The following is a 24225-nucleotide window of genomic DNA, read 5'->3' as shown; positions in this document are numbered from 1 at the left end:
CCTTCACAAGAGCGATGTCCTGGAGATTCTGACTGATGGCAGTTTGAAATACTTAAGTAAATAGTCTCTCTCCACCCCCCTCCCCACCATACTATCTAGCTACGGAGACTAAGGTTAAACAAGGCAAACAGCACAAGAGAACTCTGTATCGGACTGAAGGATCTGCACGCTTCCTGCCCTCTGTAAGAAACTGCTGCCACTGTAGGACAGCRCAAACAAGGGGGGGAGGGTGGAAAGAATTTTTAATTCTGTTTGGCTATATGTCAGACAGACTACCTTCAATCCGATCAGTAGAGCTGATCTGATTCTGGCTAATATTTGGAGTGGAAAACTCCAGCTGCTGCAGGCACAAATCAATACGCTTCAGACAAGTATGCAGCAAATACTAGGTAAGTGGAAAAGACCTAATAAGGCCTTACTGCCTCTGTTAAGCCAATGGGCTATTGTAAGAAAGCCCAACTAGTAATGCCTTCCTTGCCTGTCGTGTGAAGAAACAGAACTCGGACCCTCTTGGAAAAAGGATGAAATGAGACTTGAAACAGCTTCATTTTAGCCATGTAATTTAACACAGCATCTTGTAATCAATGGCTGAAGGAAACAACAGCGGCAGTCTGCAAAGCCAGTCTGATGGTAGAAGGGAGCAAGGACAAGGTGTAAAAGCAGAGATGTAGGCTAGTGCAGAGCTATGCTGAAGAGTAACAGAAATTGGAAGAGGGGAAACTAACAGAAGGATTTGAGAGAGAAGGCAGCCAGAACAGTGGTGTAGTCAAAGGATACTTACGTGAACGGATAAACCATGGCAGCTACTGAAGGTTCATCCCGGGAGCAAATATAATCGAAGTCCAGCATTCCTTGCACAGCCCGTGTCTGCATCCCCCAAATAATAGCTTTGGTGTGACGGCTGAACAGGGTTGTAGCTTTACCTGCCCAGAAAGGGAAAAACAAAACAAACACACACCCAAAATGTACATCTGTGCAAGACAAAAGCTGCAGTGTTGCGCATTTGCCAAATGTCTGCTGAAAGTCTCCCAAATAAGCATATTCCCCTCCCTCCAAACTAAACCCAACAGCTCAGCTGCAGGAGGTAGTAGCCACACTATCCAAATTAAGGAAGAAACTGCAGATGAAGCAGCATCCCCCTTCCTAGGATTCTGAACACAATAGCCAGGTTTTGGGTTTCACAAAATGGGCAAGTGCCCATGGTGTAGGGGGAGAGAGATGAGACATGAAAAAACGCCTCTTCCTCTCCTCAGATAGGTCAGTCATATTCCCCCTCAGCTGGATTTATTCTGCAAAGCTGAAAAAGAAGGGAACTTCTATTTTTATTTTTTTATTATTATTATTTTTTAAATATATGGCCTACAATCTGAGAGGACCACACAAGGTTTGCCTGCTACCTGTGTCAGGGGGTCACAGTCAGATGATAGGAAATAAGAACAAAAAGCAGGAAATGGGGGGGACAAAGCAAAGAAGCTCTACATTATTCATTTTTCCCCCTCCAATTCTTTTTGATTTTGAGAATTCAACAAATAACTGATTGTCCCAAGAATTAATGTGACCCAAAACTTGGCTTTGGGGGACAGAGTCACAGGAAAGGCAACAGTTCAGCTAGTGAAGATGGACTATTTGCTTGAAGTACATTTACATCATTTGTCACAGCAAAATGTTGAGCTCCTCCCTTTGACTCCCCGCAGAGTTTGTTTTAAGACTCTTAAGAAGTCTGAGCCGATTTCTTAATCTGAGCTGATCCAACTGCTGAGCACAACTCGGTCTACAGCTAATTTCTTTCTGGTTTTGAATCACAGGTAGACAACATTAAGGATTCAACAAGATACTGTTCTCCTGCCTTTAATAATAAATCAGTCACCGTTTTCTCCAACTCTGCACGTTCACAGTTTAGATGAACTGCCACATGGCTTGTATTTAGGAAGCTTGCCTACATCGAAAAAGCCTTTAAGTTTTTCTTGCAGGTACCTGAAAGGTGGTAACGTTCATATTCATAAGAACAGGAAAGTGCAGGCCCAGAAAGGTGATGATATTTGCCTAAGACCATACAAGGAAGAATCTGAGAGTCTGCTGTGCCCCTCTTCCTTTATTTCAAAGCACAAGGGGGAAAATGGCTTGAAACTTCACTTTGACCCTGATTCAGCAGTTCATTTTTATCCAGCACAGAGCACAGGAATGTACACTAAGTCCCCATAACTTCACTGAGCACAAGCTTTAATGGTTTGCTAAACTGATACGGCAACAAGAACATTTGGTTCATTCAGTGACTTTTCTATGCCCTTCAAGGCTCATAAGCATGGCATCTGTGTTATTTTGCTTCCCTTTAAAACAAAACGCCAGTTATTAGAAATAGTGATCCCTTCATTTTTGAAAACGCCCAAGAGAACAAAGCTTTTCACAATGTGCTGAGGCCTATTTTCTCCCTAATGATTATGGGGGGGGGGGGAAATGTTTGTTTGAGACCTGTCCCTCCCTCCCCCAGAAATAACGAATCTCTTTATGCAAAGGAGTATGCAATCTGCACTTCAAAAACAGCTAAAGAGTTTGTATGGTGCTGACTACATAYGCTGGGCAGGAGGGAAGGGAAGGACCAGACAACACTGCGAACTTTTGGAGAGAGAAAACAGCAACAAAAACAAAAAACTAAAAGAGTCAGCTGCCAGCAAGGCCAGACACATTCAGCTAGTCACACGTGTCCTACCTGGACCAGGTCTTGAAGCTGGGACTGAATCTGTTAAAGAGAGAATCACTCATGCAACAATATGACACAGTTGACTGCTGCCACCCCAGCAGCCCACCAGGGCACCTGGTGACTGGGTGCTATTATTTCCCTCCTCCCCACGGCACTCGGGGCTTTTGGTGTTTGCTTTTGTTTAAAGCAACACGTCTAAAAAGCAGGAGACTCCAGATCAAATGCTTTTTTCTTCTCCAAGTACAGAGGAAAGGTTACAACAGTAAGCTTTTCTTTTAAATGGCTAGATTCTATGTTATGAGACAGACGCCATGCCAATGGTGCCAAGCAGTTCTGAAACCCACCCTCAACTGTGCAGTTTCTTTTTAAAATGATACCAAAAAATGCAGCTGGGGAATACCAGCAAAATTGGCTTGTACAGAAAAGAGACTGGAGCATTCTCCACTGTACTTCCTCTCCAAATGTCTGGACATCAAGCTTTGCATATTGCCATCCAAAAGTATTTTGCTTCTCCCAAGAAAAACGCATTTCAGGCCCAGATGACAATTCCCTGCACTGTAAGCTCCACGGCTCAAATTTGTCAATCTATTTTTAAAGCACTGTTCATGCAAAATTCTGTGCACAGTTATGACAACAATATGATTTTTGTTATCTGTTTCACCAGAAACGGATCTGAATCCTGCTGCCATCATGTCAAACTGTTGCAAACAAGATCAGTATCTCCTCACGTTTAAGGGAAGAAGAGCAGGACAGTATCACATTTTCTCCCTGCCCAATTTTGCTATTGTTTTCCTTCCCTATAAGCGTGCTCTTACCCAATAAGGCTTCCAAAAATACAACCAAAAGGCTGCCAAAGCTCTTGCAAACCACCATGCCAGACGTTTCCTACACACTTAAGTACAAAAAGAATGCAGTAACCTCAGATCCTAGGTGTCTGAGGAGTAGGTCACGACTCCTTCTGAACTGACATGGTTTTCAGCACTGTTTGTAGAAGGTTCATCCAGGAAGATGCATATACCAGGAAGGACTTTGTGAATACCTACACAGTTCCAACAACATCCCATAGAAACACCTCCCAAATATTTAAATGGAAAGCAGGCCTCAGTTCAGCAACCACGCCCCAGAGACTCTAACCTATTTTCCATTGGCCTCACATAAGGAGAGATGGGAAAGCTGGAATTCTCAAATTACACCTTTCCCTTGAAAGGAACATCCCAGACCAAGGCAACTCTGACTCACCTTGCTAATAGCAAGCTAATAGCACACCAGGTGACAACATTCTAAAAGCACTAACTGAATTCAAAAAAACAAAACAAACAAAAAGACAGTTACCACAAAATTGTTTCTCTTTCTAACCAGAAAAGGCATCAGTTAAATCCCTATTTTCCATTTGAGCAGAATGCATTAGGTCATGCTCTTTTGACAACTTGCAGCAGAAGAGAACTGGTGACCATTCACAGTGCTGGACTTACCAAGAGGTGCTGTTGGCTTTGCCTTCTTGGCTGGAGCAATATCATCTGCTTTGGACTCAGAGAAGGAAGCTGTTCTGCTTGGTGCTGGAGTCTGAAAGATTTAGAAGCCAAGTCAGTAAGGAACAGTGTGGCAGAAATGGAGATTGGGAAGCCTTTTCTGGAGTGTATATGGGGAGATGGCCACTTTGGCTATACTATTCTCCAAAGAGAACCAAAGAAAATTAACTTTGGGATAGAAACATTTCAGTCGTGAGAGAGACARCTCCTAAACAATGATGTACCCAGTAGGTACAAGAGTCACATTCTCATTTCTTGTTTTTGAGGTGTCACATTTTCTGCACAAATGAGGTGGACAAATGAGGAGTGCCCTCCGGTGAACCATGCAGGGAGAGTCACTTTAGTTGTCCTAGTGATTTGGACTGTACAAATATGACAGTGACCAAGATGTGTCCTGTCATACCTAAAGGCGCTTCTCCTATAAAAGAGTGCAATTTACTATCAAATGTGAAATAAAATGACATCAGTGAGATAATGAGATTCAACTGAGCAGCGAACAGAAAGTATCATTGTTGTCTTTCCCAGTAATGTTCCTGTGTTTAGAGTCTTAATGAAAACCTGCCTTCCAGCAYCTGCCACTTCAGAAACTGAATGAGAATCAACAGATTGCCATTTTGGAAAGAGAAAGACAAGGGCCTGCGCACAGTGACCTCAGATATGAATTTGTTGAACAAATGCTAAACATGTGGTGGCTGCTAATAGGATATTTCCAGATGGGAATTCCTTCATACAGTGGTGGCTTTCAAACACTGCTGCAAGGCCTTACCATCAGTAGCAGCCAGAACAATTTCTAGAACTGCCTGAACATGGGGAGAGGAAAAAAATTAAAGAAATAAAAACAGCAGCAAGCTTTGGAAGTTATCACTTGAAGCCTGACACGTTCAGAAAGGGGAAGCTCCCTTCAGAAGGTTCCTCACTTACGTCCCCTTTCACAAAGCGGGGGCAGGAGAACTCACCGAAGGGCTGCCGCTGGCGTTGAGGAGGAAGTTGGCAGTGTGAGCTGCGGCAGGTGGCTGATTAGGGATAGGCCGATGGCCAAGTGCCATGCCCACAATAGCAGTCATGTGAGTCTCTGTGCCAAAGACATGGATGGGGATCCCAGTGGTCTTCCCTGTGTATGCATACAAAAAGAGTCAGGTTTGGGAAAAAAGGAACAAGATGAGCTTCTGCTGAGGCCAACTATTAAACCTTGAAAAGGCACATCAGAAAGCAGGAGAAACAAGATAAGAGAACAAAACTTAAGGAACTGGATGGTTCTTACCCACTTCTCCCATGACGCGCAGTCCTTCCTGGTAGTTTGGGCCTCCCCTTCGCACAAAGATCCTCACTTCATGCTCCTTCAGAGGGCCTTGATAGTCTTTAATTGCTCTCACAATGCCCTAAGAAGGGAATATATAGGGGAGGTGAGTTGGGAGGCCCAACGTTTACCCTCTCCTCCCCATTGCCTCAAGAACTCCTGGAAGAGATGCACTGTCAGCATCAGCACAGCATGCTGTTTGTCGGGCACTGAGAATCCTCGTAACTGGCCATAGAGGGACAGCTATACAGCAGCTTGACTTCAAGCCACAAACTAGTAGAAAGTCATTTTTCCAACTCAGAAAAAGAAGTCTCATTTTCAAAGAGGAGGAACTTGAGAATCTACACTTGAAATAAGTGTTCAGCATCTGCATTRCCTTAAAATGATGAAGGCCCTAGGAGAGCTGTCAGCAGAACCAATGCGAGATTCATACTTTTGTCCAAGATGGACAAGGGAGGCATCCTAACTTCTTCCTTCTAACACTGCATTACAGGAAAGGGCCATCTCTTTGCTATCATTCTAACATGTTCCCACAAGTCAGCATTTTCTAATGAAAATGCATTTAGCCTGAATAGTGCTKCAAGGGGTGCTTTTCTTGTCCCTGTTGTCCTATACCGGGCAGCAAGCAAAAGCAGGTTTCGAGCCAGGCTCTGACACTCTCTGATGTACAGTATTAGCACAGCATCACAGCTGACCCAAGTGTGAGATGAAGCATCAAACCTAGTGCTTGAAGACAAGCCTGTACTGCTGTGGGAGGCCCAGGAGCCTTTGGAAAGAGTACCATTTATGCAATGCAGTAAATATGTTCTACCATTTCTGTCCCTAGCACACACTCCAATCTGTGCTCAAAAGACAGTTTGAGAAGACAGAAATATATCTAGCACTTGGTCTCTCTGCAGGGGAAGGAAAATGGATTGAACTGTGGAGAATGGCTTAAAGTTGCAGACAGCATGCTGTGGGCACTTGCTGATATTGAATAGTCACTTACTTTAAAAGTGGCTGCCACATTGGTGAAGTTAGCGATGCTGCCTCCAATGATTAGGATTTTACCTGAGAAAAGAAACAACAAATAAAATAACCTGTTTTAAGAACAGAGTAACTTTTAGATCATGAAGCAGTTTAGAACATAGAGAAAGTGAAACAGTGCTGTAGTTCAGACTAACCAACAGTTTTGCAAAGGGTGTATTTAGCAAAGCCTGGATAAGAGTTTTGTACCACKCAAAAAGTTTTCTGATAAGAATCTCTTGATCCACATTTGTATTCTTTGCGACATGGAAAAATACAAGTCCTGTCCCTGAAGCAAGAGCTAACAGAAACCCATTGCTATTGCACCCAGAAGGAAGCAACACATTAAAAAGCTCTTCCAGGCAGGTCTTAACATAGTAACAGCCTAAATTCGTTCAGTTTTTCCTCTAAATGCACCTTCACAGCTGAATGACTTTGAGCCATACACCCTTCCTGACCAGTTGATTACAATTATTACAGTCCAAATTCCAGTGTCTTTCTTACCTTCAGGGTGTTTCTCCCGTGTCATGAGGGAGAGAATAGTCTTAGCATAGTCATAAGTTTGTTGCTCACTTGGGGCTCCTGAGTATTCACCATAGTTAGCYAGTTCATTCACACCCCCCAGGTCACAAATGGTGTCACTGTAAGAAAAGAAAAGTCATTTAAGAGATTACTTATAATTTTCAAGTAACTGTAAAGGCCTTAATAAAGCATTCCAAATTCCTAGGAAAGGGGTACTATAACAGAGAGGTCATGCTGTCTTCTGAGTTGATGACTGCTCTCCTCTGGGTGCCAGTTGTGATTAATCCTGTTATACTTCCTAGATGTGATGGGAACTCAGTGGCTGCTACAGCAACTGCACTACCATAAACAGCCTTCAGCAGGCTTGTTTCTTTTTAAGTCAAAAAAAAAAATCCCACTATATTTCAACCACCCAGAAGTAAATCATCATCACTAAGGGACACTATATTCCATGTCTTGGAAAGCAATCTGCATGGCATCCTCATTATGAATAGGTCCCAAGCAGTCATGACATGGGAAAGACTGCTTTAGGTGAGTCTTCATTTCAGAGGCTGCATCAATTATTTTCTCCCAGCACTGGAAATCCACCACCCCCTTTGTAAACCTTGTTTCTGGTACCTGTAAACCACAGAGGCACCACCACCAGCCACCATGGTCCAGATCCTGCCTTTGGGATTGAGAATAGTAAGTTTCAGGCTGGCTCCACTCTTTGCATCCAGGTCAGCAATGTAGGCTTCCTGCAGACAGAGCAGAACATAGTATTTAAAATTCCTTCTGTCCTTCCGTCTGGCCAATTACTGCATCCTCTTTTTGGAACCAAAGGGTTAGGGATGCTGGGCCCAACTTCCAGAGGTGTAGAGCTACCACATCTCCCCTTGATTGCAATTGGAATTACAAATGCAATTTTCGTAAGGGAAGGAGACCCAACTCATCTCTCAGGGTCCAGGACTGATTGCGTTACATGTCCTCCAAGACAGAACACTGAAATCAGACTGGATAGAGACAGCTTGCAGCATTCCCTCTGGAACAAACTCAAAGGGGAAAATCAACCTGAGCATACACTCAAATTCTGATTCTTGTTTGGCAAGATCATACCCTCCAAAGAATACTTGTTGTTTCTACAAGGCATGTTTCCCACTGTTCTGCTGGCTTGTTCCTTGCTTGTCCCAGGTGAAGTCACAAGTGATTGCTATAAATGAATTTGAAATAACTTCATTTGTAGGCGGCAGATCCAGAAGCCGAGTTTTCCTGTTTGCACATGAAAGAATTTGAAAATGCAGCTGGCTACTGGTTATGTTTCACTAAGCTGCACTGCACTGCCCTTTCCATTTTATCAGGCTCTGAAGTAACAGAAAAATGGTCTTTGCCACCACTGCTCAGAAGCTCTTGGAAGCTCCCAGCTTTCATGGCTCCACATACCAGAGTCACAAGAAAAAGGCTGTCTCCCTTCCCTGAATCAAATGTCTCCAAATTGAAAAGTCTTGTTCTGACCTTGTCTGCAGCCTGAGGCCAGAGGAAATTTAAAATCAACACACCCAAGGCTACACTCTCTGGCTGTGCTGTAGCCAGGAATGTAATCACCAAGAGAGCTGTCATTTGGCTCAAYGTGGTGTTCTTGTCCCACAGTGTGCTTGCCTGTTGAAGCACTTTATTGGGAGTTCATTAAAATTCTCAATGAAGACACTGACATAATAACCTTCACAGTGACTTGTGGAAGGATGATTCAGAGAGACTAAAACTGAACTAATCCATTAAAGAGCAAATTGAGTTAAGTGTTGGCATCCAGCAAGCTACATGGAGAGATATAGCTAAATGGATTTCCTGGCCATGTTACAGAAACCTTCCCCAATTTAAGCATAATTATAATTATTAAAATGAAAAAATCAGAAGGACAAAAACCCTTCTGGAGACAGCGGAACAGTCACCTGAAGTAAGTACCAGCACAATTAAGGAAAGAGCTTTGCTTCCAACAGTCTGAAGCTGCTGGGAGCCTATGCACAAAGCAGCGTCTATGTGACTAGCAGTACAAGCCCGGGTAATTCTGAGAGAGAATGGGCACTTCTGAACTTTAAAATAAATAAAGCTTGCCTTCAGGCCTCTCCTCATTTTTCACTTTCTAGGACAACAGGTGGATTAACATCTTAACTTTTTTCTTCAAAGCTTGATTGTTGGGAGTATATTACTTGGATTAACACTCAGATATAGCTTTTGCACACAACTGGTACCCTGCTCTCAGGAATTAAACTAAAACACTGAGGAAGTATCAGCCCCACAAGCCTGCCAACAACCAGTGTTCCCCCCAAAATAATAATGCTGACAGGGAAGTAATGCAAGCAAGAACTATATAAAGATGACTTTACAAGTGCAGAGCTTCTAGCACATAATTCAATGAAGTTAATTATAAGTGCCTATTTAAAAAGAAAAGTCAGAGTTCTAAATGAAAGAGAATTCAAAGAAGATCCAAACAAAGATGGCAAGTAATTGCAGTTCAAAATGCTATTATGAGAAATACTAGTACTACACAGGTTTGCCCAAGCTCTCTGTTCTCTTTGTGGATAACAGCAGCAAGGTTCTTGAAACAAAGCAACAAAACCCTATGAGAGAGAGGATAACCTCAGTGTCACACACGTACAGCAATGAGGAATTGATCTTTGTAGTCAGCAGAGGGATTTGGGCCCGAGCAGGTTGTTTACTTGCCTCTGGGTAGGCTTCCCTGCCAAAGGGAGGGGGGAATTCCACATCCCCCCATTTCACTTTACAGATGTAGTCAGCAGTCGCATCAATCTTCGCAGCCAAATCAAGGATGTAGACACCATCTTGAGTCACAACTGCATTTGAGAAATATCAGACTTAGCTGCGTTTTGTACAAAGGCAAACATTATGGATTTGCTCATAAAATTTGATACCATACAGAGATCATTACAAAAGCTAGATCACATTTGTTCCCCTACCTCCACCTTCGTTATTTAGTTATGCTTACCAAACCCAGAGAAGTCCCTTAAGAATCAACTTTTGACCACAGTCATGGACCAGGCTCAAGCTCAGATGCTGTTTTGTTCTGATCCAACAAAGCAATTTTGGTGTTTTTCAGTTTTGACTCAACCACAGTATCAGAAATTTTTGCTTATGCCAGGAAATTAGATAGCAGAGAACAGCACCTCCTAACTGTCCCCGTTTTGGATTCATGTAACTAAAAACTGCAGGAGGCATCACAGCCACTTTTGTACTTCTTTTGCAGGCACCACCTAATACTGTTGTGAACTACATAAACCACAGAAGAGTAAAATACGTATTTCAATATTTTAAAACAGATGAACAGGAAGTCCTGCATCTGGGCTCCAAAAAACATCAATTACCTAATGGATTGATCTCGAGGTACGTGAAATACAGATCTTCATAAAGGTTGAACAGGCCAGAGATGAAGCTAGCCAAGATACTGAAGGGAAAAAAAAAAAAAAGTTAAACACAGATTCATTAAAACAGCCAAATATAAAATACAGCCTGCTCTGCTCCATTTATATTAGCGGCCAACAGCAAATCCAGTCTGTATCAATTTATTTCATTCTTTCTCATTCATCTTCTCTGGAAGAAGCCTACGTGATGACTCAAGGAAAAGACGACCTTGATGACTCATCTTAATTATACTCCACCAAACTCCTGAGAACACAGTTGCTCACAACTATCGTATGGATGTTCAGTCTATTTAATCTCAGAGAGACAGAAATGTATCTTTGTTTCTTAATGTCAGACATGCATCTTTGTCAGATCTAAGCTTCATTAGGTGGGATGGGGAAGAGACTGGAACAAACTGCATTAGTGACAGGATACTTCAGCCTTTTATTGCCAAACAATGCCAGTCATGACTCATAAGTAGCTATAGGCATTTAATTAAAGGAGATGCAGAAGAAGTTTTGAGACCTACAGATCAATTTGCAGTAAGCTTAGGAACATCAAGAGAATATTTTCTTAGAAGTAGCTAAGTCAGGGTAAGGCACAATACATTTCTGAATTAGCAACCAGATTCACATCATATTACCATTTCTACTAAAAAAAAGGAAACTTCTATCCTGGCATGAAGGATCAAAATTCTATACATGTCTCTGACATCACACAGGTCAAGGCTTTACTAGACTGAGAAGAGTGCTCCTGTCAAGTGAAGGCTCAAAGTGCTACCAACACTTGTTTTCGGTTTTCCAAGAGGCTCAGATAATGTCAAAGAACTTGAATTTAGGACGCATGGCATGTTCTTGAGAGCAATGAAAAGGTTAGGAGAGTGACTGTTAGGGTGAAACAGTGTGAAAGGAAGTTGCACTTAAAAAAAAAAAAAGGGGGGGGAAGCTTCTGAGCAACTGGCGGTGCACAGAGCAGGCACGGGTACTGGACATCCGTACTTACTCTTTCTTATTTGCTGGTGCATGCTGCAGGAGATGTTTCTTTACATCAGATTCATTCAGCTTTTCATCCACCCCCACGAGCAGCTTCTGAGCTTTGGCATCAACGTCTCCCACATCCACACCCCCTTCGTGGTGGAAGAGTACATAGTCTCCCTCGCGGGCAGCATATATGCACACATAGAACTCTTCTTCCTGCAGCACAGACCCAGGCACAAACATTAGTAAGTCACACCTAGCAAACACCCTGAAGAAGCAGCGCTCAGGTCAGTGGTCAGACTGCTAGGGAAGAGGCAACAGAGCACACTACTAAGCTTTCCAAGGATGAGTAGCATTGGAATGGCCCAGGCGCTCCCCACAATTGAACAGGCAGTGGTGGCTTGGGAGGGAGAGTGGCAGGGCCCAGAATGCTTCATCCTGGTAAAACCTGCCAGGGGGCAGCACGTTGCACTTCTAGGAAGAAAACAAACAAACAACCCCCCCCCCCCCCCGAAAATAGATTTCAATTAATCTGAGATCATTAAAATACTTCTCCTTCATTTCTTTTACTGTATTAAAAAAAACCCTCCTACCCCCCCCCCCCCCAACAACGCTCCTGTCTTACCCAACTGAATTACAAACCTCAGACTCTAGTTCAGCCGCCAGCATGGTCCTTTCCTGGGCACAGTGAAAGCGCCTACATCTTAGGTAATTATCCCTTCCCCAAAGCCATGACAGAGGATGAAGATGTCACTAGCGCAGACTGAGACATCTCACATCAGCAGTTTGCTCCTTACACATGGGAGCACCAGATTCAAGGAGCAGTAAGCTGCCTTTTCCCTAGCGACTGGGTCCTTCTCCTGTGATCTGCACCACTGCAAACCTCCTCCCAGCAGAGAGTAAGAGCAACCAACACAATTACTAACAACTCTTCGMAGGGACTAACGCTGCACCTCCATGCAGCTCTGACAACGTGCGCCAGCACTGTCAGCTTAATGGCACGCTCCCAGGCCTCTGCTTTCTCCACTACATCAATCTGCCTGAGCAACATGCAAGTCAGAAAAGATTTAAAAGCACTTTTTTATGCTCTAATTGGTATACGAACCTGTCTGTGGGGGACGAAGGGCTCAATCAGAAAATTCTTCAGGACTCCCTTAGCATTAGCAATCTGTAGGCAGAAAACAAGACAGACACCAATAAATGCTTGTCCAATATCTGCATTTATGACAGCATAAGGCAAGCTTCAAGACTTAATTAACACTGCTCTGACTAAAATCATTTTCTCCCAAGCATCTCTGCAACACATATCCTAGGAACCAGCACAGCAGCAAGTTCTGCTGCTGCCACACACAGTGCTCTACTAGCCCCTGCACTCCAGGATATTTTACTAACTCATGTAAACTGCAAAGTGCACCTTCCCCTTTCCTAACAGGGCAGCCGGCTGTCAGAATTACAGCAGAACAGCTCTTCACCATCTCCTGTCCCAGGTGGGGTCTTTACAGAGACACTGCTTAGCGCAGGCTGAAATGCAACTGCTTGAGCCCTGCAACTAGCAGACGCTACACACCACCACACTCACAGGACTACTGGAGGAAGAGAAAGAGATCCAAAATTTTCTTGGTGGACTCAGGGAACAGGCAGTTTCCTGAGGGTTTGATTAGCAGAACAGCCAGTTCTTGTTTTGTTGGCTCCGGGCTGTTCTGTTGCAACTGCTCTGTCAGCCTGGAGCACAGGAAAACACYGGTGCTGCTTCACCTTCAGACAAGCGCTGAGTGACAGGCTGCCAGCACAGGCCATGACCCATTTTCCCAGCAAAGGACAGCAGCTGATGTGCTGGGCTGACAGGGCAGACAGCAGTCAGCACTTGAGAGACCAAGTCCCCAGATCATTTTGGCATTGAAGTACAAGCACTGAACTGGAGCTTCTACCTGGAGCTCTGAAAAAACAACCAAGAGAAATCCTGAGCTAGACAGCGAGTGGCAGAAGCAGAGGCCTGTGCCCAGCAGTCACCCTGGAATCGGTGTCAGTGAGCATGGAAAACCCTTTAGCCTCTTCCCTGCAGGGGCAGACAGCTCCGGCCAGGGCCTAGGAGCTGTGCTGCATGGGTGCTTTCCTGCTATCCAAAACCAAGTTTCCTGGCTGAAGGGACACTCCTTCGTAGGCAATGATAGATACTCTGCTCCTGAAGACACTGCTTTGGGAGCCAATATAATAGACTGTCCCAAGTCCTTGGCACAGTCTTTCCTTTAGATATGGTTATGTTCAGCAGTTATTTCAACATCCACCATTTTCCTGATGGGCAGGCCCACAAGATGCTGTTTCATAACGGCCTTCAGACAAGCCTCGCTGGCTCGGCTGCACAGCTCGGCGCTGGAGCCAGCAGCATATCAATCACAACAGGGGCAAAGCATCAGTCTCCTTGAGGCAACAAAGCTCCATCAGCTCCCGAAACACAGCAGTTGGGGTGGCAGGCATTTCTTTATCATTAGCATTGCAGTAGCATTCCCAGAAGAATAAATATTCCAAGCCAGCACCAAGTTAAAATAAGGACTTGAAATAACACTCGGTCATCAGCCAAAACATACTGGCTGGCTACAATGAGAGGACAATTTTATGACAGCTTTTATACTTGTCTTGTTATATCTGTCTTGGGTATTAATGTGAAGCAGCTATTCTAGTTAAAGACAGCATTTGAGCTATTAACTGCTGTCTCCCAAGTGAAACAGATTTTCAAAATGGTACTAATTCCCGCTGAGCTCCCACTGCACAAGCCCTACACGGCGCACGTGGCAGTGGATGCTAACTGGAGGCACTAAATTAACAGGGTGCATCATTAAACAGTGCTCATTTACCAACAGGAAATTCATTTGTGAGACCATTTCTCACTTGCTTTGGCATCAGCATAACATGCCTTTTACACTAATATGGGCAAAAGAAATACCTGTGCACCAGGATCCTAAGATGCAAGCAGACAGAAAAGACAACACAAAAGTCCTCAAGTTTTTGTTGCCATTTGTGGCTAGTACTCACTGTGGTTTCTTTGCCCAGACGCTGTTTCAGCCAAACCTTCACCTGATCTAGAGTGAAGTTAATTCCAACCAGTCCAAGCTTCCCACGCCGTTTTATTAGCTGATCTGGCTTCACCACTAGATGCTGCAATATTGTGCAAAAGGGATTAAGAAAGTGATTTTGGTTAGATTCCCTGCAGATGGTGAAACTAAAATTTAAGTAAATTCTCTAAAGAACCTCTGTGAGGACGTTTGCTGTAATCTCTTGGCTGGTGCCTAACGTGCTACAGTTGTTAAGCAAATGCATCTCTTGGTACAACACGTCTGCAGTTTTTTGCTCTGTGCTTCAAGAAGAGGCCTTATTTCTGCTCAGAGGTGACTGTATATCAGCACAGCCCAAGCTGACAGTTTGTTCTGCTTTCCTGGACSAACTCTGACAACAACTCTTTCAATGCAAGTGTTAAGAAGATTGTGTTTACCTACCCCCTTTCTGTGAGAACTCACACTGAACAGTGTTCAGTTTTGCAAACCATTTTTGTAAGATACATCATGAAATTAATATCGCTCTGTAAGCGGAGGCTCACAAGGAGAAATCGCTACAGAGACATGGAAAGCCAGCCACGAGCACACAGTCAGCTGCTTACGAGTACATACTCTACACATGAGACCAGCTAGAGCCAAGGATCACGCACCTATTACAAGGCTACTGTATTGTAGCCGACTGTCATTGACTCTTTTTGTAGGTAYCTACAAAAAAATGTACCTAGATAAACACTTTCCCTAGCTTGCAAATACCACTTTTGCTGAGAAATGGGTGCTGCTCTCCCTCACAGCTGGTTAAATCCTGGAACTTTTGTAACTTACAGTACAGAGCCAAAACATAACGTGTTGCAGCACAGAACACAGGGATAGCGATCTGTCTGCTGAGGGGACACTGCAGCCCTTCTGACAATCCAGGAGTTTGCCTTAAAGGCTGGATACTGTCCTTGCTCTCTTCTGGTTTTCTGCAATCTTTTTAGAAGCTCTACTGATATTTTCCAGCAACCAACTCTTGCAGCTGAGTGGGAGAATTTAAATTACTTACTGTAAAGCTTCTATCAATCAGTAAGTAAAAGACTGTGAAACATTCCTGTTCTGCTAAGCAGTGACTTAATATAATTAACCACTGGAAAGGTGCCAGGTTGGACAGCTAATAAAAGGAGCTCTGGAGATATGTTCTCTGCAGAAAATGCATGGCTATGAAGCACAAGGAGAAATAAAAGATCTCAGGGAGAAAAGCAAAAATAAAGGTTTTACCTGACATTGTGTTTGGACTTAGGAAATCTAAGTAGTATACTAACTGGAGAGGGAAGTTAAAAAAAAAAAAAAAAAAAAAAAAAGTCAAAGCTGGACCAGAAGGAGGCACTCCATGAGTTCAGAAGATAAGGGTTTGAGAACACCGACTGACATCTTAAGAGCATGTGGCTGAATTAGCCTGGACTACCTTCTTTGTGGTTATCAGCAGCTTCTAGCTTGCAAACATCTCTGCTTATGTATTTCGCTAAGTCCTCAAGTGAATTTTACAATCGGGCCCCTTGGAAGGCGATACAACAGCCCTGAAGTAAGGTCTGTTTCTTCATCGGTGTTGCAAATGAACGTTGCAGAGTAGAAACRACTACTGGTCCTTCAGGAAGGTGCCGGAGCACGTCGTTCTGCACGCAACCCGCCGCAGCACAGCCGGCCCCGCCTGACAGAGAGCAGCTTGGGCGCGCAGAGGTTTGTCAGGGCTCAGCCACTACAGGAAGGCAAGTCCCTCTCCTTACCTCGCTCAGAAGCCACGGGTGGTCCTGGGTGAGTCGCGCCCAGTCAGTGTCTGGGGTGACACGGGCATACTTGAAGCGGTTCTGGATAGCAGAGGATGTGCAGATATACTTATACAAGAACTCCTTCCCGGTCTGTTCAGAGATGGCCTTGGCTGACATGGCTACCTAGTCTGGATTGCAAAGCAATTCATTAAGAGGTACTCRGGAAGAGAGCACGGTTCTCGCAAATAACTCCCGTTCACCTACTTCAGTGCAAATACAAAACGAATACAGAACCTGGGCTGTGTTTCACCATTTTAAATAAGCCTATAAAATTCACCTGATCAAGGAGGAGTATCCTGCACTGCTCAAAACCTCCACCCCAGCCAGCTACCCTGAACTCTACTTCAGTCCAGTCTTGCCTGCAGGGAGAGGCACAGTCCTTGCAGCTTGCCCCACCACCACTGCACTTTTACCAAGCCCGCCTGCCTTTTTTGCCCACCAACTCTGAGCCTCCCCTCACACCTTTGGGAACGCTCGGCTAAGACAACTTGCCTCAAACTACCCAGCAGCTCAGGTTTGCTCTTGAGCTCTGTATGCAATACACCTACCATTTCTTCTAGTTCACTACGAGGGAGTGACAAGGCAACAGAATGGAAAACCCTCCCTCCCACTTATTTTCTCATGGCATGCCACATTTCCAGTCTGTACCTCTTTGAGCTTGACTACAAGCAGATTAACAATCCCCCAAATATATATATATTTTTATTTATTTATTTAAAAGAAAAAGAGTTGCCAATATTATCAAAAAAAAACAAACAAAAAAGGACATTTACATCCTAGTTTTTGTTTCAGGATGGAAGTGTCCTGAGAGCTTCACAATCTATAAAGTAAGATTCTTGACACCACATAGGAAAACTATGTTAAGACAGGGTTTTTTGAAGAATTGTGAAAACAGAGCAAGATGTTGAAAAATTCTGATTTGTCACCTTTCGAAGAGATGGCCTTCAGTTATTTAACTGCAGTAAACATTTATTTGAAAGAATATTTCACCCTAGTGAACCTATCTGCATGTGTCAGACATCAGATCCGAGTCTTATGACCAGCAACAGGCCAGCAAGTGGATCTGATTTTTCCAAGGCGTCAGACTGCTGACAAGTGGTTCAAGCAGTGGCTTAGGCTGAAACCTGACCGACTGGAGACCACGTCACTGTCCCCCCAGGCACAGCCAGGGTGGCAGGAGACATGAAAGCGTACTCAGGATGGGTTCAGGGAGAACTGCAAAGCAGAAAGGCACAACCACAGAAGAGAAGAGTTCCTCAGATTCCATCTGACAACCTGGACAGCAGAGTATTTGGACAAGTGAAGGCTGACTTTAATTAGCCGTGCTATCAGAAGATAGCTACTCCACTTCAGACCCACAAAGGGAAACAGTTAAAGATCACATACTTATTTCTTGTACCGCCTTCTGGGTAATAACCACTAGTAATCAACTGGGTTATTCATCTTCAATCTCATAAGCAAGCACACAATATGCCAGGGAATAATTAGCRAGCATTAGAAATAAAGACCTTTTTCCCTAGGGCAGAAAGAAAGACTTTAATAGATAAAGCATTTATTCCATGGAAAAAAGGGGGTGAGGGCAGGTTGCATTCTCTGTATGACTCTGGAATGAAATAGGTTGGACTAAGTACTATCATTGAAAGCAGTTAACTGGGCCTAAAAACTGGCAGTCATATTTGCTGCCACCATTTTTTCAAGTGCATTTCAAGTGTTAAAATAGAAAAGGAGAAGCTACAGAAATGGCATGAGATGCTCAAAACCAGTGTTCCTGCTTTCAGAGAAGTAATTTATTGTACATACAACTTCAACATTTTGATTAAGTGCAGCTTCCAATTTCACCCAACCTCTAAAAAGCATCAAGCAATGTTTAAGCATCTTATCTTTCTCCATATAGTTGAAAACTCCCCCTTGCCCCTATAAACTCTTGCACCTAATTTTAGTCTGCTAAAAATAACCCCACTTTGTTTTTATTACCCCAGTGCTGAAGTCAACACAGCCCAAGGAGAGAGGAGCTCTGATGAACAAGCCAAAGGAGACGAAGCACATTTTGTTTGTCTGGCCCTACAAAGCAAGATACGTGTCCCATCATGCTGGGCACAGTACAGGTAAGTGGTAAGAACTGACATCTCCAGCTGCTCAAGATCTAGAAAACAARCATATAGCAAAGGCTGGAAGAGGACATAGATACACTTCCCTTTGTACATAAATGAACTTGCCAGATTCACACAGTGAGACAGTAACAGAGCTAGAAGAAAATCCAGATACATTTCTCACATCTGCACCCCATTCAGTCCTCGCATGCAGCCCCATTTAACATAACAGCCCACACAAATGCTGCRCTGAGGCTGCTGTGTTAGTTTCATTTGCTCATTAAGGGAAATTCCTAAAAATATATATGTTGCTTTTCAGAGGTGCCGTGGGAGTAGAGTCGTCTCAGAAAAATATTGGCAGTCATTGAATTATGTCAGGTCCTGGGGCTACACACAGCCATTCTGCAGTAGCTTTAGAAGCAATCTACAGCTTCTATTGGATGTCCTTAATTACAGGGGACATGTTGACATTGAGATTGTGTAGTTATCTCAAGGTGAGGGTTTATACACTGCTATCGGGATAAAAACGATAACAGCAGCATGTACTGGAAAAGGAACTACAGCCAGTGAAGTGGAAATGCTAGGTACCAGTGGATTAACCTCAAACAGTTTTAGTTGAAGGCTTACTGCATAACCATCTTCAGTAGGCTGCAACAAACTCTGTTTGTAAGCCAAGCATGGACACTGAAGCAGGACGAATGGTCATCTCTTCTCAGTGTTAAGCCAGCATGGCTTTCTAGAAGGATAGGAATTTTGTTTGGAAGAGGAGAGGGGAGTGAACTAGCTGGGGCATAATACACAACAGTCTCAAGGGGAAGCAATCTGCAACAGGTATGCAGGAATGGCCAGGCACATCAGAAGGGAGCTAGCAGACTACCTGTGCGCGGAATGGGTTTCAGACATGGCTTCTGTGCTTCAGAAGCGACTGGATATTTGCTGTACAGAATCCCATCTGTTGCCTTTAGCGCCAAGTGCAATTTTCTGCCTCTCTCTGCTCTGCAGATGCCATAGAACTGCAGGAGTATAAGCTGTGTTGTAGCCTGCATTAAAAATTAGAATATTAGCATAGTTGTTTTGACTGCTGAATCCTTATTAGCAAGGAAGCTGCAAGAGGCAGACAGAATAGCTGAACTGCTAGGGACCAGCTAGAGTTCACTGCATCAGACTGTAAGAAGAATCACAGGTTGATTTGAAGAAATAGTTTGCACCTACCCCTTGCTAATTGCAGATTGGTTTCATGACATCATTCTGAGGCAGCTTTTTTCTCCCTGAATTATGAGGCACTGTCTGCGCAGCAGATAGTATTACCAAAAGGAATATACCAGCTTCTCTGACCGAAGGCATACAGATTTATTATATGGTCAACCACAGACAAGCTACAGATAAAAGCTATCCAAAGCCATAATAGTGGCTGTATATTGGGCTAGCAGCTGGCAAAGCTGTAAAACAAGAAAAAAAATACCACATAACCTTTTCTGCAACATGCTCAGACACATCTGATTCCCTCAAATACCACTCTGCTACCTCGTCTTCACAGCAGCACAGATGCACACTATACTAAATAATCTGTACCATACTGCTCAAAACTTTCCACTATAATTTTTGCTTTTAAGAAATGCTGTTTCTAGGAGCTACTCCCCCTCCCAGGTTTCCTACCAGACAAAATAAATACCAGCAGGTATCTGGAATACCTTTGCTTTCAAAGCCCTTAGAAGTCCATCAACTGCCTACTCTACAATATGCTAAAGGCCAGTCCCAGAGAAAAACAGTGTCACATTTCACTGCAGTAAAAGCAGATGGATAAAGGAAGGTGACAAAAATGGCAAATGCATTTCTTAACAACAAAAAAAGTATTCTGTATTTCTCTGAGGTGACATAGAGCCCTTGAACGACATTACAGATTTTCAATCCGCATCTGCAAATTAAAACAATCAGGCTCATGGTAGTTATGCCAATGACCGTGATGCAAGTGTCTGCAACTGCAGGAAACTGGACTCAGCGACCCAGGAGAACACTCACAGTCTTATTAAAAGCAGTTAAAAAAAAAACAAAAAAAAAAACAAAAAACAGTTGGAATAACAGTGACATAAATGGGACTGCTTAAACCTGAGGGACACAAAGCACATGGACATTCCCACACAGCAAGGCACTGCAAAGTCACTCATCTCACAGAAACCTTAATGGCCTGCTTTATTCCATCTACATTCTGCTGCTCTCTTACTTTCTCTCCCGATTTCATCACCTCATTTTTGCAATAACACTACTGGGGTAAAGAAAGAAAACCTAGAGGATTATTACAATAGGAACAGATGAAAAATGACAAAATCCTGGTGTGATGTGAACTGTCCCATGGCAACAGACCAGAAGGATTGAGGCTGTTCTGCCCTTATTTTCCTATGTTTCACTGAGACATTTCCTATACATTAGCAAGTCTTTAATCATGTCCCTTACTCAGTTCTACAGCTGYTCCTACCCTGCCATTCCCATGGGATAGAGACAGCCCAGAACAAATGCTTCAGTCTACTGAACTGTTAAGCTAAAGAGATCAGCAGAAAAAATCCATAGGGCATCAGCAATTCCTAGCTCTGTGTGCTCGTGCAGGTCCCAAGCAGGGAGGCATAATCAGAGCAGACTCCATTAACTGGTTGCATCTGTTCTTCTGCAAACACTGAGCAAGAGCACTGACTGTAGGTCAACACAGAACAGAAAGAGCAGAGATCTTCGCTGTTTCCCAAGAATGAGGCAGGCTAGGACTCACATCTGTCACAGATGATCTTATTTTCTGCCACACTGAGCACCTGCAGTACCAACCAATGCGCCAATGAGAGCAGTTGATGCACCTCTAGAGGAAAATGGAGCGGGGGGGAACAAAAAAACCCCACGCAATTCCCTTTCTCCTTAACAAATACAAACTATAGCACAATGTTCTCTTCTTCTACTGATCCATTCACTGACAGACACTGCACTGTTCATGATTCATTAAGTAAAACTATGAACTGCAATTGTCTTACAACTTTAGGCCCCAAATCTTGCGAACTCTGTGTACAATGGTAGATTCTTGTTAGCAACACAAAACACCATTTCCAGTCAGCTCCAAAYGCAACTCCTCTGCTGCACAAGGTTTTGGATAGGGGCAGGTAAAATTAACAGATTTCTAACCTATAATATACCTCTTTGTCTGCCTAAGATGGTTTGCTGGTTATTCTACGAGTTCTGTACTGTACTTGCACTATCGCAACCCTTTAGATCCAGTTATTAGAAATTACCCTATCTTTTCCTTTGAAGGGTGCATGATGGAAACACAATTAGTCCCTGGCCAAACATGCAGAGCAAAGGACAATCTACTGTCACTTAAAGCATTTGGTCCAGACTGCTACAGAATGTGCCATGAACTTTTCTGTTAAAATGCAATTGATCATAGGATCACATAACAACTCAGGTTGGAAGGGAGCTCAGGTGATCAGCTAATCCAGCCTCAAAGCAGGGTCAGCTCTGAAGTTAACCCAAGTTACATGGGCTGTTCTTGTCCTTGGAGGATGCTGTCCTTAACTACTTCTTAAGCAGAGGCAAGGAGCTCTGTTGAATGGATGTCACATACCTCGACTGTTTTGACAGATGGATCACTGCTGTAAGAATAAGTTACTTCCGGAAGCCTCACCGATTTCTGTGAATTAGTTGCGTTACATTTGCTAATTGCTCTAAAACAAAAACAAACAGCTTCCCTGCAACAAACTGACTTTATGTAATCATCCATAGCTATTTATCTAAAAAAGCACCTTTTTTCTTTTCCTCTTCCCAGCCCTCACTAGCAAGTCCAGAGCATGCAAGAGAAATAGGTTACATGTCCTAGGGCTCAGAAGCATTTGCTTCCCCAAAATGTCACCTGTCAAGTATGCCAAGAAGATTGTTCTTGGGCAAAGTTTCTCAAGTGGATTAACAAAAGAAAGATACTTGGTGTGATGGTGGCAAGCTAGACAAGGATTAAAAGGGTTGATGCTGTTGTGTTTGCTGTGACACAACTGATACATCTGCCCTAGTATATCAGGGACTAGCTAAAGGAAAACAAATACAATCCAAAAAAAAAAAGAGAGAGATAGGGAAACCAGAGAAGGCAGTCTTGACAACGGAATCAGGGTAAAGTCTCCTTGACTGTATAAAGAGAAATAGCATGATGTAGCACTACTCGGTGAAAATACAATTGGTTCTGGGAAAAAAAAATAAAGACACTGAGCTAGTTTGTGCTTCTTTAAACACTCTCTGGTCACAGAGGTAAAACTGCATGAGCTTCACCAGTTCATGTTCGTAACATCTGCTTCCATGGATGCAACTACAGCACTGAGGTGCTCCCCCACCCCAAACCCTCAGGGCACTCAGAGCAGGGTGCACRTACAAGGAATTTACTTAGATCTAGATCACACTTTGGTCAGTGCCACGCTCAACTCCAGTCATACCCCTCTTCAGTATGAGCACTCCCTTTTCAGTAAAGATTTCACACCCTCCCTCCTGAGAATTATGTCAACAGAATTACACTGTAAAGCAACCTTCCTTCTCTATCCCAGGTCATTTATTAACACAGTCCAAGATCAGCCAATATTTCCAGCCCACAGCAGCGTGAGAGGTTACGTCAGCTCCCACCTGGCAAACGTGCCTGCTTCTATCAGAGAGGAGGTCCTGTCCAGAGGCCCCACAAGTGTCAGCCAGTTCTCACAGGTCAAGAAATCCTGATGCTGTGCGTTATGAAATCCCTGGCACCGTTCTGGTGTGTCACAACCACGTATCACTCGCTGAGGTGGTGACTGTGGTTGAATCCGCAGCTCTGGGGGCAGTAGGTTCCCCGCACACACAGAACCTTTGAGAATGAACCAGCAGCCAGGGAGAGAGGCAGACTATGAACTGATTTAAATTGCTTAACKGAGAGCAGCAGACAGGCTCCAAATGAGCCTAATGCTGGAAATGGGATTTTTGGAACTCCAGCTTTAAAGACCAAGTTATTTTGCAGCTTTGAGCGAGTCCGTTGCTTAAGTTCTCCCCACTTCACTTGGGGGATGGACAGTAGCTGTGTATTTCTCACCTGTACGGCTGGGCAGGATTCTCAATTGTTGCTGTCACCGTTTTTCTTTCATGTGGGTTAAAACAAAAGAAAACACCTCTCAATCCTTTCCCTGTGAAATTGCATGAGAGAAGACAGCTGTCACTCACAACTGTCCTGCCTCGCGTGGGACAAGACAGCAAGAGCAGAGCTAGCTTGCGGATGGAGAGCACGCTTTCCGCGCGTTCGCGCAGAGGTCTGGTGCGTGGCAAACTCTGCAGGGTTTGAACAGCAACTTTGGAAAATGGGGCCGATATTCTGAGTCCCAAACCTGATCAAGGAAGCGAAGCAAATATAAAGATTTCCGGACAACATGTTCAAGATGCACRCGACCTTTCAGCCTTTAGATGCTTTGCTAGATAACAAATACAGTTTAGCAGAGAGCAACTAAGTCCATACAAAAGGAAGAGAACTTTTCAAGGCAACAAAATAAAAAAAGCGGGTGCTTGCAGACAGCAAACTAAAAAAGAGACGGAGACCTGCCATTTCGGAGCTCCCGAAACCGCCACATCCATTCGCAGAAAGCAGAAGACACGCAGGGTACCTGCCCTCCTGCTCGGCTGAGGGCGCGAACGGGAAGGGGACGTGGACCGGGACGGGGACCGCCCGCAGCGCTGCCGCAACCGGATTCTTCATCCCGGGGGGGCAAAGAGGCCGCAGGCGCCGGCACGGAAGGGCTGCCTGGATGCGGGACGGCGGGCTGAGGTCCGCGGGCGGCGCGGAGCGAGCGCCGGCCCTCGCCCGCCGGCGGCAGCTGCCCCCTTCCCTCCGCG

The 24225-nt window shown here is 44.1% G+C and overlaps 1 protein-coding gene across 8 annotated transcripts in view; it reads right to left on the bottom strand.

The window, feature by feature from the left end:
- The window catches only part of ACLY (ATP citrate lyase), a 49166-nt gene that overhangs the window by 8848 nt on the left and 16093 nt on the right, over nucleotides 1–24225 (bottom strand). For 2 of the 8 annotated variants that reach the window (XM_026071246.1, XM_026071247.1), the window contains 15 exons: nucleotides 23435–23525; nucleotides 16232–16401; nucleotides 14452–14574; nucleotides 12527–12589; nucleotides 11447–11637; nucleotides 10408–10487; nucleotides 9749–9879; nucleotides 7670–7788; nucleotides 7034–7170; nucleotides 6513–6574; nucleotides 5489–5606; nucleotides 5184–5338; nucleotides 4171–4261; nucleotides 2708–2737; nucleotides 782–923 (listed from right to left, as the gene is read on the bottom strand). In XM_026071246.1, coding sequence (XP_025927031.1) covers nucleotides 782–923; nucleotides 2708–2737; nucleotides 4171–4261; nucleotides 5184–5338; nucleotides 5489–5606; nucleotides 6513–6574; nucleotides 7034–7170; nucleotides 7670–7788; nucleotides 9749–9879; nucleotides 10408–10487; nucleotides 11447–11637; nucleotides 12527–12589; nucleotides 14452–14574; nucleotides 16232–16390 — 1601 coding nt within the window. In that variant the 5' untranslated portion in view covers nucleotides 16391–16401; nucleotides 23435–23525. Of the gene's footprint in view, nucleotides 1–781; nucleotides 924–2707; nucleotides 2738–4170; nucleotides 4262–5183; nucleotides 5339–5488; nucleotides 5607–6512; nucleotides 6575–7033; nucleotides 7171–7669; nucleotides 7789–9748; nucleotides 9880–10407; nucleotides 10488–11446; nucleotides 11638–12526; nucleotides 12590–14451; nucleotides 14575–16231; nucleotides 16402–18247; nucleotides 18373–19240; nucleotides 19404–19575; nucleotides 19681–22998; nucleotides 23213–23434; nucleotides 23526–24225 lie in introns of those variants that run through there. The other 6 variants (XM_026071249.1, XM_026071252.1, XM_026071250.1 and 3 more) reach the window with 5 other exon arrangements.

This window comes from Apteryx rowi, unplaced genomic scaffold (genome assembly GCF_003343035.1).
Source record: "Apteryx rowi isolate R43461 unplaced genomic scaffold, aptRow1 scaffold_323, whole genome shotgun sequence".
NCBI lineage: Eukaryota > Metazoa > Chordata > Aves > Apterygiformes > Apterygidae > Apteryx > Apteryx rowi.
Note: the sequence above shows the minus strand (reverse complement) of the source record. Positions and strands in the feature narration are given on the sequence as shown.